Raw genomic sequence first — 21143 nt, 5'->3', positions numbered from 1 at the left:
CTTAGCAAACACAGCACCAGTGCATAAGAAAGGGATACCCAGTGCTGCACATGATCACAAGGTAACTCATGGGAGGGCAGTCTAAACCACTCCAACAGAGTGCACCACTAACAGGGGAAACTACTAGTTCAAGTACACGGTTAGAGATTAGATGTTTCAAGTGTAGTCAGAGGGGCCCACATATCAGTCAAATGTCCACTGAGACAAGGTGAGAAACAGAAGGTGAGGGAGCCAGCAAGTAGTGGTGATAAACTGCCAGTGGTAAGTTGTTTGGAAACAACAGGGGTGCCAATCTGTCACCTAAATTTATATTGTCTCTTAGTAGATGGTAAACAGGTTATTGCTAAGAGTGATGCAGCTTCTGATATAACTGTTGTGATGCCTGCAGTGGTTATAGAAGAGCAGTATTTGCTTGGACAGTCTACTCCAGTCACAGCTTTGGAAGAGATCCCATTCCAAATACCTTTGGCTAGGGTTCATCTTGACTGGGAGGGTGGAAGAGGAGGCAAGCAGGTAGGTATGTTTGAGGATATTCCTGCAGATGTCCTGATATGGAATGACTTTGATAATACAGTACCTTGTGTGCATGCAGTGACATGCTGTCAAGCTTGGAGACAGGCTTGTAGGTCCTGCAGGCTGGGGGAGACCCAGACAGACCCCACACCTAAAGATAGGACTTGTGTGGTGGCTGTTTCAGAGAAGGAGCTGTCTTGTAGCAGTACGTCTGAAAGTGAGCCACAGCTGCTGGGAGGTACTGATGTTCCCTTGGACACAGTGACTGCAAAGACAGAGGTGAGTGATAGTACCCAGAATGACGGTGAGGTAAAGCTTTCGGAAGTTACTATGCTTCCTGCGGAAGGGGAGCTTGGGAGGGTCACAAATGTAGAGCTGAGACGGGCTCAACTTATGGACTCTGCATTACAAAGCTTGAGGGAGATGTCTAAGGACAGTTTAGTTTAGATCAGGGACCATGTTCTTTAGTCAGATAAGAAAATTATAAATAATCAGCTAGATCAGTTAGAGTTTTTCTAAATGTTGGATTTCTGTCCGTCAGTATTGATTTCATTTTCCTGGTTAGTGAGTTCTGTTTATTGGAAATTGCTGTTTTAAATTTTTAATCATTTTGCAAAATATTGTTTTTATTAACTTACATTGGCTGGCCCATCAGTGTTTTTCTTTAGTGCTTTGAGAGTGCTTATACTTGCCTTCATATCTTCTCAGACCACTCTGAAAGCCTGGCTGCTTAGGTCATTCGCTGTCATTTGTTTTAATACCAAATTTTTCATAATTGGACACCCCTTTAGAAGGGCATGAAGATGCTCTGATTGGTGGCAGCATTACCATATTATTTTTGGGAAGAAAGACAGGTAAAAATCTGTGTCAGGCTTTCCCAGAAGTGTTTGGATGTGTGAGATTTATTTTATTTAAATGTGAGTGTATCAGAGGTCTTAAACTGGGACACATTGCTCTGAAGTGTGTAATAAGGAGTTACATTAGGGGTGGACAGAAGTATACAGTCCAGTCCCAGGTTATAGTGCGTGTTGCTGTTGTGCCCTTAGGGGAAAATTGTGAAATATTACTCCTGTTTAAGTGACAGTCTCACATTGGAGTCAGTAGTGAGGATTGAAGCTCCTTAGTTGCTGACCCAGGATAGTAAAGGATGTCACATTATTTGGTGGCAGTTCAGTGGGATATTATCAGGATGTCACAACTAACGTGCACTAATAACTCTCTCTCTTAACTGCTATCTAGAAGCCTCCTTACCACAAGCAAAACCCCCTTCTTAAGTATTCTCACCTTACTCCCCACATATTCATTATTCTACTCACTGCTTACTAACGCCTAAAAAAAATCTTTGTAACAACTATGACTCTAATTGTTTATGTTTAATGTTAAATTTACCTTCACTGTAACATACTCTATGTATCTACCTTGACTGTAATGTGCAAATTGTGTATTTAAACTCTCTGTTGCTCTTTGTGAAGCTTTCTCCCCAGGCTTCCACTGAAAGTAGGTCCTTCCTAGTCAACAAAAATAAATAAATTCAAGGAGAGTTAAAAAAAAAAAAAAAAAAAAAAGCTGGTATGATTAACACAATGTTGTCTGGGGACAAGTCACTTGGTGTAGTTGAAGTTGAGAGGCAAGGAGAGAGAGAGAGGGCATGGATGGCAACAGGAAGGTGTATATTTCATGTACTTAAAAAAATGTTATACAGACTAGTAGGGTCCTGGAATGTATTATCTGGAGCAGTGGTGTAAAAGGGCAGCAGTATGAGGTTACCTGTAGGACAGAATCTGGAAACCACAGGCCTTTTTCTTTCAGTATATTTTAATATGATGATACCAAGATTAAGGCTGTATGTAAGGAAAGGGGGGTGAAAGGTGGCTTTGTGCATGTGGGGTGGGGTAAAAAGCTTTGTGGAAATGACTAGTGATGGTAATGAACTGAGTTAATGGCCAGTAAGGTAGAGCAGAAAGTTAATTATGAGTAGCTGTATATGTAGACTGTTGTATTGTAGGAAAAACTAAGGATAAACCCAAAGGCAGAATGAGTGGATTGGCATACAAGAGGAGGAGAACTGTGTATTGGTGGTGGTGGACCTTACAGAGGGTTATGCTGGAGTCTGTGATCATAACAGCGTATGCATTTGAGATACAGATGTTAGGAAATTCACCTCGAGTGGACCATAGCTCGAGAAGTGAATCTTGACATGCATGTTGAGAACACACTGGAGTTGAATTACAATTGATGACCCGATCATAATTCTTTGTAGAATGGAACGTTGACTGCTTTTTATATCTGGTTTGTGAAGGGCCGATCTTGTCTCCTGAACCTGATTGACTTCTTTGAATCAGTCTCCAGAGCCATGGACAAGGGTAAGGTGGTCCACACAGCCTATCTAGACCTTGCCAAGGCCTTTGACACCATCCCCCACTCTGGAATCATAGATAAACTTACTAAGTTTGGCATTAATCCCTATGTCACCCAATGGGTTGCTAAATGGCTTACTGATAGAACCCACACTGTAAAAGTAGCCGACTCCAAATCCAGCTCCAGACAAGTGACAAGTGGAGTACCTCAGGGTTCAGTCCTGGGGCCGCTCTTGTTTGGCATCTACTTCTCTGAAGTACAGGTCAACACTAAGGGACTCTGGCTAACAAAGTTTGCAGATGACTGCAAACTGGGAGCCATTATTGAATCCCAAATGATGTGGATACTCTACAAAAGGGCCTTACAGAAACAGATGCTTGGTGCCAGAGCCATGGGCTCAAGCTCAATGCCAAGAAATGTATTGTTATCCCTTTGGGAAAAACATGTATCCATGAATTACCATATAGGTGGCAGTACACTAAACACAGAAAGTGTGATAAGTGACTTAGGGACACAGGTGGACAGTGGTCTCACCTTCGATAACCACATCGCCACAACAATCAGGAAATCCTTCTATGTGGCACACCTCATCACTAAGGGCTTTTCATCCAGAAAAAGGAGGTCATTGTCCCACTGTACTCATCCCTCATTAGACCCATTATAGAATACAATGCCCTATTTGGTATGTACCTCTCAAGACATCTGCAACAACTGGAAAGGCCTCAGAAATACCTCACTAAAAGAATCACAGGCCTAAAGCAGATGCCCTCGTTGACCGCCTTAAAAACTCCAGCTATACTCTGTCGCATATCGTCTACTCAGAGGCGATCTCTGCTTAACATACAAGGCCATGTCAAACCCAGAGCTGTTGGACATGCTACACTTAAAGAAATCCCAATCCCTCAGAGCTACACGCTCCAGGGATCTAAACCTTGTCATCACAATAAACAAAACATGCTGGAGGGATAGGTTCCTGACCCAGAGACTCCCCAGACTCTGGAATAGATTGCCCATACGTGTCAAGCAGAGTGCCTCTTTGGACCTTTTCAAGAGGAACCTTGACGATTGGATGGGAGAAAGGAAATTCACCCCAGGGATCACGTCAGTCGCCCTGCTAGACAGGGGTCCAGGAAAGTAAATAATGTGGGAAGAAATAGCCAGGGAATTGTTATGGCTAGGCTTGTATAGGCCCTAGGGCTGATAGCCTAGTACCAACCTATGAACCTATGTAACTAACAGCACATCAAAAGTGTGGGAGTGTATGGCTGTGAAACATTTAATACTGCTGCACAGACAGCAGATGGAAGCCAAGCATCCCTCCGATGAGCAGATGGCTTTGACAACTTTTAAGAGACTTCACTTTGTTACATTTGTTGTATGTGTTGACAGTGAAGCCTGTTATAGCTTTTTAAAGCTGTTTGAGCTTCATGCCGCTGCTCTGTGGTGGCTAGATTTTCTTGATGATTTGTTCCAGCTCAAGACTTAAGCTTGACAGCACTGAAAGATACTTAAAACTTTTGGAAATCACATTTTGTTGGCCATGTAGTTGCTTAACAGAGTTGTCTTTTTCTTGGATGTTCTCTCTGTGCTCTGTATTTTAAATACTGCATGGAAGCGCACCCATAACTCTCAACTGTGAAGATTTTTGCCTCATATTTTTGGACTGTTTTTCATAGCATTGTAGTTTGCTGGCAACTGGTAAATCATTCAAGACTGAAGTTAGAAAATAATGACAGATATTTGAATTTTAGACTTTTCATACCCTTCAGAAAATTCATGCTATTGCAAAACCTGTTATTTTATAAATTTTCTAAGGTTGTAAGAGGAATATTTAAAAATTGTCCCTATTTTTGGTCCTTTGTCCCAGTTATATTTATGGATTTGTCCACATTTTTTGCTCAGAGATTGAGAGACATGGCACACACACAAAAAAATATTAAATTATGGCTTCAAACAGAAATGAAAACAGATGAAGCTGAGACACAAACACAAACTGGATCCGTACTACCAAAAGAAGAAGCACCACAGTGTATCCAACTGCCCAAATAAATCCTGCAAGCACGATGAGCTAACGTACTGTTTATTACAAAAAACAAAAAAATCACATAAAGTGCTTTTTGTCAGGCCACATAGCCCAACTTCTTCAGATAATTATACAACATAGGCCATACACTATGTAGGAAGTGAAAAGTCAGCTGATTCCTGAATCTTATTACTAGGAACGGTACCATCCTCTATCACCCCATTTTATATTACTAGTACATTTTGCCCCCATCCCCATCCAGACATGGCTTTGTTTGAAAAAATATGTATGTTAGATATTTTCACAAAATAAATAAGATGAATAATGAATACACCACTAATTTTAACTATAACATCACCAAGGAAGAAAAACAAGCACTTATGTATCTGCAACAAGCACACGTCAGGACTACGAAACCAGACAAAGGAGGGGGCATAGTTATTTTCAATTTGGATGATAATAACAAAATTCAGACCATTTTAGAAAGTGACACTTATGAGGAGGTATCAAAGAATGAATTAAACATAGCTTATAGAAGAGTTAAAGGATTTCTTGAAGAATTATTCATTGAAGCAAGGATAGATATGACTGTAGCAAATTATTTACATATGTCAGCCCCAAGGATACCTACCATTTTTGGAGTACCAAAAATACATAAAAGCATAGACAATCCACCCATGAGACCATTGGTCAACGCTAGAGCAAGTATTACTTATGCTTGCTCTAAATTTATTGACCACACTTTAAAGAAATATGTGGCTCAACAAAAGTACATTTGTAAAGATTCGTGGACATTGTTGGACAATATAAACCACCTACAATATCAAGATGATTTAAACTTTCTAACAATAGATGTGAAAGACTTGTATTCATCAATTCCCCACACAGAGGGAATTGAATGGGTGAGTTTATTACTACATGATATGAGAGCCCCACAGAATGAAATAAAATTGATGGCTGAATTATTGGACACAGTTCTTTCCAACAATTACATCACTTTTAACAACAGATACTACTAACAAAAAATAGGAGTGGCGATGGGCTCTCCATGTGGTAGTACATTTGCAAATTTAGTAATGGCCTACTGGGAACTTGAACATGTCTTTGGTGTAACTACATACACAAGTAAGATTAAATATTATATACGTTTCCTGGATGATATATTTATCCTGTTCCAGGGTAACCAACACGAGGCTTCTAACTTTTTAACTTACTTAAACAACACTAGTACATTCTTAAAATTCACATATAATTTTTCACAGGATAGAATTGCTTATTTGGATTTTGATTTAAGTAAGGATAGACAAAAGCAATGTTTTAAAGCCAGGATTTATAGAACAGAAACATATTCAAATGCATTTCTTCACTATAGTAGCTGCCATCCGGCCCATCAAAAATGTTCGGTTGTTAAGGGCCAGTTTGTAAGGGCAGCTCGAATGTTTACGGATGATAACCAGTTCATTGAAGAATGCTCAACACTTATGGACATGTTTAAAAAGAGAGGTTATCCTATTTCACTCCTACAAGAAATTTGTCAGGAAGTGAAAAATAAAAGAGAAGTGGGCTTTTACAAAGCAATACTATCAAGTAACCAGAGTTTAGAAACAAACAGTTGTACATTACAGGATGGGACACTGAATGAAAATGAAAACAGACTTATTACGTACTGTATAGACAGTTATGATTTATAAATATTTTAAGGAAAAATTGGGACTTGATAAACATGGGTACACATTAATCAAGAGGTCATATTGACTTCCCTAGAATAGTTTATAGAAAAGGAAAAAACTTAAAGAATCTAGTGGAAACTCGGTACTCAAACTTTGTTACATTTAACCATGCAGGTATGAACAAGTGTTTGTCATGCCCCTATTGTAAATATATGGAGCAGGGAATAAAATGTAGTATAAGAGGTTTTGAATACAATACTAAGTACAAATTTGATTGTAACTCCAAGGGAGTGGTATACCTGTCCTACCTTCTATATCGGCAAAACTGACAGAAGGATTAGGGACAGGGTCTGTGAACACACACATACGCTATTAGGTCTAACAAATCAGAGAACGCATTGGCCAGGCACATTATGAAAGCACCCACCCATGGTTTTACTTTTAGGGCTATAGATTGTATTGCCTATGACCCTAGAGGAGGGCCTCAATCCTTGCTCTTAGAGAAATTAGAATTGAGTTGGCAATTACGTACCTTTGCATGTTACCCTCTGGGCATTAACGAAATGTATTCAATTAAGTGCATTCTACAACTTAAAAATTTGGTTAGGAGTTGACTATTATGCTGTGTTTAAAATGGTCTATGCATACTATTGTCTTAGAGTGTATTTGACTTTCAGCTTTTTAAGTCAGGTTTTGTTGTTTTTCACTCGCATGTTTTTATTTACATGCTTTTAAGGTTTATTATACTCAAACACAAAACAAAAATATAAATACATACATACACTGTTAATTTTAATTGCATTAATATTTCATTATAGATAATTATTTTAGATTTTTTTACACTGATTTTGTACACTTTATCTATTATTTAAAATTATTGTTTTAAAACAATGTGTTAGATGAGAACTGTTTAAGCTATATATTTTAGGTAATGAATGAAGGTGGTTGCCACTTTAAGAGCAGCTGATTCCTGCTGATTCAGGAACCAGCTGACTTTTCACTTCCTATATAGTGTATGGCCTATGTTGTATAGTTATCTGAAGAAGTTGGGCTATGTGGCCTGACGAAAAGCGCTTTATGTGATTTTTTTGTTTTTTTGTAATAAACAGTACGTTAACTCATCGTGCTTGCAGGATTTATTTGGGCAGTTGGATACACTGTGGTGCTTCTTCTTTTGGTAGTACGGATCCAGAAATGAAAACAGTCCATTTTGGCTTCACATATCCAGTTATAAACCATTTGCAGTGTTTACAGTAGTTTTACAGTACCCTGTAAGCAGGTTGTTGGTCCTTAGATGTGTCTATACCAGCTTTTATAGCATATAGTCTTTGTCTGTCACAGCCTTAGACCCTTCTCATGATGTAGTCCATGTTTACTAGTCTATGGCTGCAGGTCCTGGCCTTCCTCTCATCTCAACAGCCGTCTTCATCTGAACTTGCCTTGGCCTACATCCACAAAAGCCCTCAGTTTTGCCGTCTGGTTTGCAAGCTCCGTGTAGCTTCTGTCAGAGTCCCAGCTCTGACCCATGATAAACTTAGAGTTGAGGAATCTGCTTCCTACTTTTCTTTGTCGGGCAACACTAAAGTAGTGATTGACTTTTCAGTGTTCTAGTAATTATAGGAACATTAACTAGTTTAATTTGTGTGAGAATTCAGACAACAGACACTTTTAAAGGGACATTCCACCTGTTTCCACATACAAGTTGTTAAAATTCTCAGGTCTGGTTAACTTAAGGATAAGTCATTCTCACTCTGATTCGAGGATTGGCATAATGATTAAGGTGTTTACCTCCCACCCACAAGTTACAGGGTTTGATTCTTACTGAAGGAAAGTACAATGAATGAAAGGCTTAAAATGACTCACAAGGGCAGTTAGCCTAGTACTTGCCTATGAACATTTATAAGGAGGGGGTGTCGGTTTGGCATAATGATGAAGGTCTTCACTTCATAGACACAAAATACAGGGTTTGATTCTTGCCTTGAAATATTGGCTAGGTTTAAAATTTTACCTTTCAGGGCAGTTAGTGTATTTAACTATGAAGCTATGATAAAGAGGGAAGTGGTGGAAGCCAAACTTTAGTTGTTGTGATATTCGCAACCAGTAAGGCAAGCACCTTTTAACCTATTTTGAGCCATGTAAATAGGTTGAGGGTGGCTGAGTTGGGAGAGGCATTGACCAGCAGTGGTCGTGCTGCTGTGTTATTTCTCATTTCCTGACTAATTCTGAAAACTGAAACGGAGATCTGCAGTTACACAAAGGCAGACTGCAGTGTGGAAAATGCAGGAAGAGTTGTATGAACTTAAGCAGTGTGTGAGTTATGAGACCGCAGTAAGGAATGAGGGAAAAAGGTTATGAAACTCTCAGGAAAATAATTATGGAAAAATGAGATGGCAGTTTATCAGGGATAAGTCCCGTAGAATGAATTGAGGTGTGCAGCAGGCTGAAAAAACATTTCCTTTTAGAAATATAATAAAGCTAATTTAATAGATAGAGCATGGTAGCTGTAGTGAAGCTGGCAGACAGGTTCATGGGTGGGCAGAAGGTGTGTCTTAAGTACTTTGGAGACTGTAGGAGAAATCAGTACGAAGTTACTTTGATAGTAGAAGGAGGGAAGGTTAGCAGATGTAAAGTGAAGGAAGAATGACAGTTTTGCAAATCCAGTGAAATGACTGTGTTTGCCACTGTTTATGCAGGTGTAAAAAGGCAGAGTGGCAGGGTGGGAGGATAGAGAAGGCGTGGATGGACACAAGTGGAGAAGAAGAAGAGTAATAGAATCAAATGGTTATCAGCGTATCATTCAGATGAACTGCCAGCATTGTCATCAGTTCACACGGTTTTATTGGTGCTTGTGACTCATCAAAACTTGAGTTTTCCTTTTTTGTTTTGTGATTCATTATCAGAGCTTTGTTTTCATTGATGCTTGTGACTCATTGTAAGAACTTCACTGTGTTTCATTGTTTCTTCTGAATTATTATCAAAACTTTACAGTGTGTAGATAATGCTTGCAAAACCATTCAGTGTTTTATTAGATCCTATTGGAATGCTGGATCAGTGGAGTCGCATGATAATTCTAGGAAGGGGCAATACCATTTCAGGCCTGCCACCCTCACTGCCATTTCCGTGAGTTCAGTGGAAGGCACTTTGAAGTGCCAAGGTGATGGAGTTCCTGAATGGTTATTTTTGGAGCAGTAATGTATAGCATGGCTTTATGCAAAACTCTTAACCATTTCATCATGAATGGCATTTGGACAGGGACAGCTGTATAGATGTGGTTTGATCTGTATCGTTGGAGAGAGCTGTAAGGTGGCCGTCGGACTGAAAGTAGTGAAATGCTAGAGTGAAGCTTTCAGGGTAAGTCAGTAAGCTGTACAGTTCCAATTCTGTTAAGTGTGTACAAATCAGACGTCACAGTGAGGTTGGATGGCAGAATCAGCTGTTGTAGTAACCACATATTGGTCACAGATTGGAGTGAGGCAGATTCTAGATGCAGCAGCATTTTGTATTATATGCAGACAAGTAGCAGCTGGTCTCTAATATAAAGGAGATGGGATCTCTTTGAAAAAGCACATGTTCATGCTGGGCTGGCCGTAATCCTACTGTGCATTATAAGCAGGTTGTATCGAAGGCTATTAAAATGCAGGAATACATTTTGTGGGTGTGTAATAGAGTTAGGACTCCTCCTGTTATATAGGATACTATAAAGTAGATGCCTGCAGTACACACGTTCTCATGATTGAGTACCCAAAGACTGGAGACCTCACGGAGAAGCACTTGCTTTAAGGTGGCGGGGACACCTGCCTTAAGGGTTACATCACTCACGGAAGTTTGTGACAGTCCTTCACTGATGCCCATTGCATGCCAGTCCCTGACCATGCTATTCGGCATGCACACTAGGTTTAAAGCTACAAATAAAACCCAGACCATGGCGATGACTGCCACAGACTATTATGATCTTGGTGGGCTCTTACCTCAGTGTATGGAGAGTAAATGGGCCAGTTGACTTGGGAGTATCTGATGGTCAACAGAGGCAAAAACAAGTCTTTTAATTGTTGTGTAGGAATACAAAAAGGCTGTGGGGTAGAAAGTGTCTGTTGTTTTAATGAAGTAATGTACTACTGAAATATTTCAGATTCAGAGTATTGTATTTGGATCATGGGCAGTATTTTGAATTGAGACTGAGTGCCACAGAATTTGATGAGGACAATTTCCTGTTATCCTGTTAATGGAAATTGTAAAGAACTAGGCTTCCTATTTTATGTGCCTTTCTTGCAAGGAGCTTCTCACACACACCCAACCCATGCTTTATTTATTAGGTTAATTATTTAATTTACTTATTAAACAGGATAGTCCAAATAAGCCAAGACTTGTTTTCAGCCCAGGCACAGGGAGGGAAGCTCCAAAGCAAAAGCTTATAAAGAACATTACAGAAGTGTAGTTCTAATGTAGTTGCACATAATCATATAAAGCTGAGCAATAGTTTGTTTTCTATAAAACACAGGTTGATGCTATATATATATATATATATATATATATATATATATATATATATATATATATATATAAAATGTTCCATTTGAGTATTCGATTTTTTGCATAAAATTGCTATTGCAGGAGTAGAGAAAAGATATAAGGGGTGAGTTAGTTGCAAAGTGAGGTAGAAGGATGGAGGTAGTAATAGTAGTTGAGAAGTTATATTTATAGATTGTTGAAAGATTTATGTGGTAGCCTGTTGGAGAGATTTAATGTAAATATAAAAATCTGTTTTACCATCACTGAAAGCATACTGTCTGGTCCCACCATAGAATTACTCCACAAAGTGTTTCACCATCGTGAACTTTACACATGATGAGATAGCAGAGATGTAATGCTAGAAACTATGTTCTCTCACTTTAATCCTGCCTTTGGAAGGATCTTGCATTGAGGTTATACAAGGCCTCACTGAACCACTCAGTTAGGTGTTAATATAAGGTTTGTTGCTGAATATTTGAATATGTAATGAATGGTGCACACTGTTCAAAAACATTATATCGCAGCTATTGCAGATAGAGATGTATGTGGCGTGATTTTGAATTTGCATAGTTATCTGCTACTGGTGTCTTATGTTACTTGTAGCTGATGTACATTATAAATGTAGGCACTTTCTTTTTATGAAATGGGACAGTAAATTGCTAACCAACTGAAAACATGCTTTTCCTAAAGGAGTTGTTCTGTTCAGATTTCTCATGACTGACTGTCTGTCTTGGTGGAGCTTTTCTCCCTGGGTTTCTGATGAAGAACTGGATTTTTTCCTAGTTAACAAACTGTAGTTAAGTTTTTCAGAATGAGTGTTAGTGAATATGTTAGCTTAATGCAAGTGAACAATTTGAAGCATTGCAGTTTTAAAATGCCCATGTAGTTAGGATAAGCAGGCACAGAATGTAGTTAACTCATTTCTGATTGGCTACATTTTATTCCTTTTAGGTAGGCCAGGTGCATGGAGGATTGATGGGGATTATACAGCGAGCTATGGTTAAAGCGTGCCCGCACATCTGGTTTGAGCGTTCAGAAGTGAAGGATCGCCATCTAGTGGCCAACAGGTAATCCTACAAGGAAGCTTGCACATGGTTTATACTTAGTATTGTTTTACATTGTGATGCAGACCGTAGAACCTTTGCTACTGTTTTCCCTCCTAAAGTTACCAGTCTTCATTTAATAAAATCTTTGTATTTTTTAATTAGTTTGATTCTAATATCATAAGGTATCAAAAGAGTAAGAGATATCAAAGCTTCCCCCCCACAAAAAAATTAGAACTATGCTTGCTTAGCACCATTATGAAACTCCTCCTGCCACACCAGTTACATTTGCACTAATTATTCATGTCAACAGCCCTAGCACCTACCAGTATCTTTCCCACTTTACGTAATCCAAAACTTAGTTCTCTTCCCTTCTCTAACTCTGACTCTCCCACTAATGCACATGTTAGTTATATACTAGTGTTTCTAATTTTTGAACATGACTTAAGTAAGTGTTTTAGCTTTATTTCCAATACTGTTGTACTCACTCAGTATGTAAGATGTTCATTATTTTAATAATGAATGCAATAAATACCTCCAAAATATAAATATGTAATTATGATAGCATGTTGCTGTGGAGTTTTACTCCTCCTAGGACTCTGCTGATAGCCCAGATTATTCTCCTGAGTAAATGAATAAATAGATAACTAAAATAATTTAAAAGTTCTATGCTTGATTTATGGATATGTTCATTTTATGGTGCCTGAACATTGTACTAAAAATGATTATGATTGTTATCTTTTTTGTTTCTACATGGATGTCCGGTAAAACTGTAATGTGACCCGTGTGCACAAAAATAGAGAGTTTTAACAGAATTTGTCATTTTAGACCAGGTTATAAATTTTGTGTAATGTCAGCATGTTTGCTTTTTAATTTGTACTTTTACTGCTGCTACTTTGAGGTGTGGGTGTGTGTGTGTTTTTGTTTTGCTCTTCAACATTCCATCATTGATCCACACAGTGGTTCAGGAAATGTTTGAATGCCCATGTGCACACGGGTTCCTATTAGAAAAATGAAAGTCCAAAATATTGAAAATGCCATTTATCGATGTGTTTTTTGTGAGATCACAGTACAGCGAAGATCAGGAAATTTGCCCTTTCCTCAATGTTATGTGATCTCTGAGTTGGTATATATAATTAGCGGGGGGCATAGCCCCCCACAATAAAGGGTTCAAGGTCCGGTATTTTCCTTGTTTACAGCGTTCGATTATGTGAACTTTCATTCATATAATATAGACCCTGTGCACACATCCCTAGAGCACCAGTCCAATACTTTTTACTTCAATGCCACTGGTTGCAACCTATCAGTGTGATGATCATCCCGCATTAGAGGGTGGGTTGATGCTGGACTCATTACTTGCAGCCAAGTATAACTATGGTTAGAGAATCATCGATTTTTATGAGTGAGACCCGTGAGTGGATATTGCCTAACCTCTCGAGTTTAAGCACAAGGATCCCACGTTTCTTCTCGGGTAAACAGTTCCACGAGTCCTTGATGAATGTCTCTGAAGTGAACTTAAACTCTAGCATGGGTAGGGTAGATCCCTTTGCTTCTCAGCCTGATTTCTGGACAGGGGTTGAGAGAGCCCCTGGATACATTCTTTTGCCCATGGCACTGTTAGATTAGGTATTTTTCTGGTGAGGATCTCCACATATGTAGCTATGTGTGATGTGGGTTTGGGTGGAGTAGGACCTGAGGTGTGCATGCTAACAACCCACTTATTGTCATATGTACTAATTGGTGAGTAAGAGAGCATGGATTCAAGGTTGTTAATATAATTGCATCTCTCATGTGTTGAGTTTGTGTGGACTAGGAGTAGAGGGTTGTCGGTGAATATGAGGCAGTTGCTACACCGCCGCATGATGCCCATGTCGACCATGCTGGCTGAAGAGACTGTTGGATATTGTCCGTTCATAATGTTCGGTAAAATTTATATGATCAGGAAAAGAGGTCGCAGTTAGGAATGACTAGTGGGTTAGAGGTGTGTAGGTACCTCTGAGCTAGGCTTAGTGTTCCATCTGATAATAGAGGAGGGCCACGAAAAACCTCTGGAGGACCACAAGCTAAGTGCTAAGGGAAAATTTAACAAGCAAAACATTTGTGTATAAACCACCAATAGTACCACCACTGTGCGGCAGTGCACAATGGTGCACTACACTCAAACAAGGTAAACGCAGGACTTAAAACAAGACATTACCCTTTTAACTCAAATGAGCCAATAAGGATGCCCTCTCTGATCTCTAGTCCAATCACCGTCGATAATAGGGGACCCCAGACAACACTCTCCTTCCACAAGGGTGCAGAAGGGCTTCACCAGCAAAGATGGCTTGAATTTCATGCACAGAGGTTACAAAACAGAGCCAGAAACAGCAAATCTGGAACTGTGCTATGCTACAGCTGACCTAGTACAGTATACAGTAAAATGTGTTAAAAAAAGCAGTTGAGACAATTCAGCAGACAGTAGAATGCAAATACAAATTAAAAGTGCAACATAAGAGCAAAACCCAGCACTTAGTTTGTTGGAAGCAACAGATGCCTCTGATCTTTCAGTATCTCACAGAAGAGCTGGTTTTAGTGCTCAAGTGAAACCAGTCTAGATTCAGCAAGTATGAATCGAGCATGTGCTTTAAAATGCAGAAGTACTAGCAATTCAGAGTGCTTAAAATCACAGTCACAACAGCAAAAAAACAGTTTAAATAAAGCAACAGTTCACCAGCAATTAGCTTGGAAGGGTGTAGGCCCCACTCTTCTGCCACAAGAGTCTAGACCACAAACCTTCCTAATGTAAAACAAGTGGTTTTAGAGCCCAGGTGCTTAAGCCAGAACTATGACACTTCAGAAGACAGACACAGTTGACCTTCAGCCTGTAGTTTTCAGTTTAGAAGGGTGTAGGTTATCCTCTCCTCCAGCAGGAGTTTAGACCATGAGTCCTGCTAATGTAAAGTAACTGGTGTGGAACCTAAGTCCTTAAACCAGAATAAAGACACTTGGATTATAGATTAGAATTAGAATAATCCAATAAGCCTTCACCAGCAATTCCCATCTTAGAAGGGTGTAGGCCACCCCCACCCCGCTTCAAGAGTCTAGACCACAACCTTCCCAAAGTAAAATAGCTGATTTGGAGTCCAAGTGCTTAAGTCAGAACTAAGATACGTTCAGAATAACAGACAACAATCAGCCTTCGACCAGCAATTCCGAGCCTAGAAGAGTGTAGGCTATCATCTCCTGCCACAAGAGTTTAGACCACAAATCTACTTTATGTAAAACAACTGGTTTGGAACCCAAGTGCTTAAAGTGGAACAAGGCCTCCACCCAGCAGTTCCCATCTTAGAAGGGCAGAGGCTACCCTCTCCTCCCACAAGAGTGTAGACCACAAACCTTCTTAATGTAAATAACTGGACTGAAGCCCAAGTCCTTAAACCAAAACTGAGAGACTTAGAGTAAGAATTATAATTTTAATCAGGAAACTAACAGGCAGTAGTACATGTAGCAGAATAAATGAAATTGAACACTTATGAACGAGCAACAAAGGCAAAATATGATAATAAAGTAGGAAGAAACACAAACACAGTAAAAGCGGCAGAATAAAGTATATATTTTTAGGCAAGTAGAAAGGGAGGAAACGGAAGACTTGAGGTTTCAAGGTTATGAAAATAAGGGGTTTGGCCTTCCAAAATGATCTCACTGTACTGAGTAGAATGACCTGATGCCGCGGGACTGGGAGGAGGGCAACTAAAAAGCCTTCAAGTTTTAAGAACACAACAGTAGAGAGTTTGGATGGGAAACTTAAAACGGATACCGAATCAGAACAGAGAAGGATTCCTGCAATAAAGTTTTTTTCTAACCTTTGGAATTTAATGTATGCTTAGAAGTATTTGACATCATATATTTTCTGTCTGCATGCATGCTTATTGGCTTTACAGTCAGTTCTGCATAAAGACAGACACTATTTAATTCTGTGATGTATTATCCAATAATAGAAAAGGAAAGGTGTAAGGCGTTTCTCATTGTGTATGGGTCATAAATGCAAATAGATACAGTCTTGTGGTTTGCTGTCACTTAAACATGTGCGATTTAAGTCAGTTATTTGCAAGGACGATTGAAGTGGGTAATGAGTAGCAGCAACTGTTCTGCACTCGGTATGCTAACAGCAGTTGATGTGTGTTAAGGCTATGTGGAACTCCACTAATGTTTCTGATGATTTGCAATGCTCACTAAGGTTGAGTATTCTTTGTTTATTATGTTAGCTGTGTTTATATTAAGAGTTTTATAATTATTGAACGTTTCCATGACCTGCAGGTATATTTGATATACTGTTGTATTTTATTTTGCATTTGTTTGGAGTGGCTTTACCGATTTGGGAATGGGGTATTAAAAGTTTGTCTGATAAATAGTTTCATGATGACATGAGTAAATATTGAAATTGTGTTTACAGAATGGTGCGATATATTAGAGAAGTTGCTTGGTAGGTAATTTTTGTTTGAGTATGTAGAATGTTTGAGAGTTTAAGACTAATATAAAGTGAGCATTTTGTGTATCGGGCAGATGGGGTGGGGTGTTGGTGTGATTTACATATTTTTTGTTATATATTTTGCATTTGAGCAACGTAATGGAAAATTGATCGCCTGATTTATTTTTATTTATTTTTGAAGAGTAAAAATGTTACTTATGTTGGTCTGAACCTATACTTGTAGTTGGGTATTTCTATTTGAGTTATTCTTGGAACGACTGGTTGTTGAAACACTGCCAGATGATGATCTAGTGTTATAACCTATCTGCAAAGTGCTGGTAATGGACTGTTGGGCAGTGTGCTTACTGGGCTAGATTTTTTTTATTATACATTTTTGTACCCTGTATTAGTTATGTTGGATATGCTTTTGTGGATGTTATTATAGGTTGGAATGATACGGCAATGCTGCGTAGTATGAGTGCTTATTTACAGGAAGGTTTGTGTTTTGAGCACCACAAAGTTGCAGGTTGTAATCCTGAATGCAGACTTAGGCCCCTTTGAGTGAAAAGAGAACTAGTGAAGTCGGTCTGATTTACCAATGGGGGAGGGGGCTGTGGTGTTTTGACTTGCTAATTGGAATTTAATACGTTGGGTAAGAGGATATATGATAACATTATTGTGGTGGGAAAACCTAATGTATACACCACTGTCTAATGGGTAATGGTATATTGTTTGTTTTGTTTGTAAATAGTTTGTGTTTTATGTTAGGTTTATTCCTTAATTTGAATTGCTTCTGTGTTGTTTTGTCTGATCGAGGAATTGTTTTTTCTTCAAAATAAAGTAAAAAGAAAGATTTCTTTCCCTGATTTGTCTAGGGAGGAGAAACATTTTACGTAATGTACATACATTCTGTTACTTTTTAGGATTCTGATAAGGATAATGTTTCCTCTTAGTTTAAATTGTCAAGGTTTCATTTAGAATGTGTTTCTTTTATAGACGCTTCAAATTTTATGGCAGAATTTTTAATTTGGCCTGTGGCACCTCTCTTCTGCTGGCAAGTGGTATCGACAGGGGATGAAACTGAAGGATCGGTCCAAAGTCAGCAGTATGTGCACTTCACTGCATTTCTCAAAGCATTTTAAAATCGAATAGTCTGTGTCCAGTTTCACAGGCTCCAGGTCCTTAAAAGGCTGACAAGTTGTGTCCTTTAGATGCACATAATTTTTACATTTTGCAAAAGGTATCAGCACCTAACCATAATGGGAAGGCTGTCTGTCTTGCATATTTTTCTTTTGCTAAGTATTCCAAGTTACTGGATAAGTAACGCATGTAGACTACCTTAGCTGTGCAAGTTATTTAGCTCACTTTTAACTTTCATGGTTTCAAATCACAGTTCCATTTTGCAGCAGATGCAGAAAAATTAGTCTATTTCTAGACTCAGTAGAAACACACTGGATGAAATAGCAGTGCATATACTGAAATCTGTGTTTTGTGTTTTTGATGCATTTTAAAGGGAAGCAATGTCAGGTTGTTTTTCTGGAGATGTGTATGGCTTGCATCAGAGTTATACTTAGGAGGTCAGTGCTTAGTTGTTTGTTGGTCTAGTGCCTCAAGATTTCTTATTTGGTCATCTAGTAGATGATGGTATTTTTCATTTAAGAAGTAAAAGTAAAACAAGGTCTTAATTTGAAGATGTGTGTGTATTTCCTACTTCTCTGTATCTACAAGGGCCCATTTTACATAAGATTGCTTTTAGTCCATTGTAGCTGCTGTCTGATAGCTTCCTTGCCATCTGCTATCACACATTTGCTCCCCTTGCAAGAGTGCCTCAGATGCCATTTTGTCCCTTCCTGCAACGTATCCTTATCTTTTCTTTTTTTTTTTGGGGGGGGGGGGGTACTGGGGCAAGAGCTAAACAGCACACCAGGAGCTGCCATCTTTGCAGGGATCCACTACATTAAACTTATTTCACCCAGCCTTGTTTTGTAATAGCCCTGAGAGAAGAACTTGTAAATGGCAGCTTCAGTACCTGCATTCTTACAGAGCCTGTACTTGAACTGTTGAGTTTTTATGAACAAGTGTAACCGCAAAAGAAAATATTTTTTCCATCAGAAGCAAGCCCCCTTGCACCCTCCCATGTATGGGGGATTTGGCCCCAACACACATCTTACTTATTATTCTTTGTTGTAAGTCACTGCAGCTTGGAGGAAAAGAAGCCTCTGAGAAACAATGCAATGCCTGACTCGCTCTTTCCCTGACGTGCACCAAACTCTAACCAGCTACAACTCAGTTTAAGTATGTGCAGTCTTACTATACAAAGTAATGAGCAAGGAAACATAGGCCAGCTGTGGTCATTATGCTGAAGGAGATGAAAACTGAGCTGAGGTTTTCTGAACAACGGTAACCTGCATGCAGCCATGAATGGTGGATACATCTTTTCCTTTGGCCAGTATACAGTTTCACACAGGATTCGGATGTATGCACATTCCTGCAGTGCCTTTCCTGTTGTGCATAGATGCCCCTGTAAAACTGCTGAGTGCTGCTGCTGCTGCAAGTGCACATTCCTATATGCCTGCCCGAATGTGACTGCTGTGTGATGTATGGTTTGGTAGATGTGGCTATCTTTGCCTATCTGTTGCATGTGCATATTCCAGTATGCCTGCTTGAATGGTGATCACTTTGGTAGATGCAGATGTCTCAGCCCGTCTGCCACACATGCATACTCTTGTGTGCTTGCCTGAATGCGATTGCTGTGTTACGTACAGTTTGACAGATTCATATGTTTCCACCTGTCTGCTACACATGCATAATCCAGTATACCTGCCTGAATGTGACTGCTGTATGATGGTCGGTTTGGCAGATATAGATGTTGCAGCCCATCTGCTGCTTATTATGACTCTGTTTTCTGATAGCAGCCAGTCACTCATTGGTTTAGTTTGCCTGTATCTCCCCTAAGATAGGCAAGCTAGTGTTTGTCTCTCACTTACTCCTTCAATCCACTGACAGGGAATTCTGTTTTTGGAAGGTGCACACCTCCTTTGCTTGTGTGTATATTTACACATACAGTTTCCTCATTAATTTAAGAAATAGTCATAGGTCTAGTAGGTCCTTTTAGTTGTCTGTCTGCAGTGCCCAAACTCTTATCATGAGAATCAGTCTACAGGTGCATTATAGACGTGAAGGGAGCATAAAGCTGTGGGAGATGTCGAAAAGATTTCACCTATTGTGCATAGCCAAGGATCAGTATGGTCTATCTGTAGTCAGTCCTGATTGTCCTTGACATCTCCTTGGCATTTGACACTGTGGTTTGCCATTTTGGGAAGAACTGTGGATTTAGTCCTAAGGGACACCCAGTCCTTGTGAAGGACCAGACATAACTGCTTTTGCAAAAAGGTCTAAAGCTCCTAGATCCTCCCATAAATATATATAATATATGAGTCTACTTCTGAATTTCAAAGTTTCAAAACTTCAGATTTCTTATGGTCGAGACCATAAGATCAAAGTTTTGAGCCTTCGAAATGTAAATAAATAATTTTTTTTTTTTTTTTTACGTTTTTGAAGGGGGGAAAGCTCCCAGCACCCCCTGCTAATTAAATATACAGACTCTGAGATTGCACTACAATGAGGAAAACGGTAAGTATACTGTTCCACACTATATGGTGATCTCCGTTTAAATAGTTCGAAGTTTCAAACTGACTGTAAGAAATTCAAAGTTTTGAAACTTTGAAATGTAGAAGTAGATATATGTATATATATATATATATATATATATATATATATATACATGTATCTCTATATATATCTATATATGTATTTCTATATATATCTATATATATATATCTATATATCTATATATATATATATATATATATATATATATATATATATAGATATATCTATATATATCTATATATATATATAGTTTTACTTCAAAACAATGAATTACTGTAACATTGAACCACAAAACACCAAGACCATAACACTGAAAACTCACAACTAACAAACACACTTTTTACTACATTTCTGCAGGGGGCAAGCCCTCCACCCCCCCCCCCCCCCGTAAATTAAATATACCAACTCCGAGATCACACTACAGTGGAATAAAGTTAATGTTCTACTCCCCACTGTATCGCGATCACCATACAGAATGTAAAAATAATGTCTAAATCACTTACCTGTGTTGCCTAAAAACACGTACAGACAGGCAAAATAAACAATTTTTCATCTTACTTACTTCTCCCAGCACTTATCAGAACACTAACTTAGCTTCCATGAAAGCAAAAAATCTATCACTTAACAAGACCAATATTTACCCATTACCTTATAAACTTTCAATACACATCAAACAATTTCAACAATTGGCTAAGCTTCTGGTGTCATTCTAAAGGGATCCAGCGTCTGTCTGCCTGGGATGACATGATAGACAAGCCTCGCTGTTTTGCCAGGGATGGGTTGCACCTGTCACCTAGGTTTTCGAATACTGGCCAAGGCTCTTGCCGTCCCCATAGTGCCTCTTTTAGGCAAGGCTCCAGGACAAACCAACCACCGTAATCAGCACAGGTAACCAAAAACTAAGG

The 21143-nt window shown here is 39.0% G+C and overlaps 1 protein-coding gene across 2 annotated transcripts in view; it reads left to right on the top strand.

The window, feature by feature from the left end:
* GPAT4 (glycerol-3-phosphate acyltransferase 4) overlaps positions 1 to 21143 on the top strand; it is an 845426-nt gene that overhangs the window by 622187 nt on the left and 202096 nt on the right. For both annotated transcript variants that reach the window (XM_044082998.1, XM_044082999.1), the window contains exon 8: positions 12025 to 12140. In XM_044082998.1, the coding sequence (XP_043938933.1) occupies positions 12025 to 12140 (116 nt within the window). The remainder of the gene's footprint in view (positions 1 to 12024; positions 12141 to 21143) is intronic.

This window comes from Protopterus annectens, chromosome 9.part0, assembly GCF_019279795.1.
Source record: "Protopterus annectens isolate FY-2018-M chromosome 9.part0, PAN1.0, whole genome shotgun sequence".
Lineage (NCBI taxonomy): Eukaryota > Metazoa > Chordata > Ceratodontiformes > Protopteridae > Protopterus > Protopterus annectens.
This window is presented reverse-complemented; position numbering and strand designations above follow the sequence as displayed.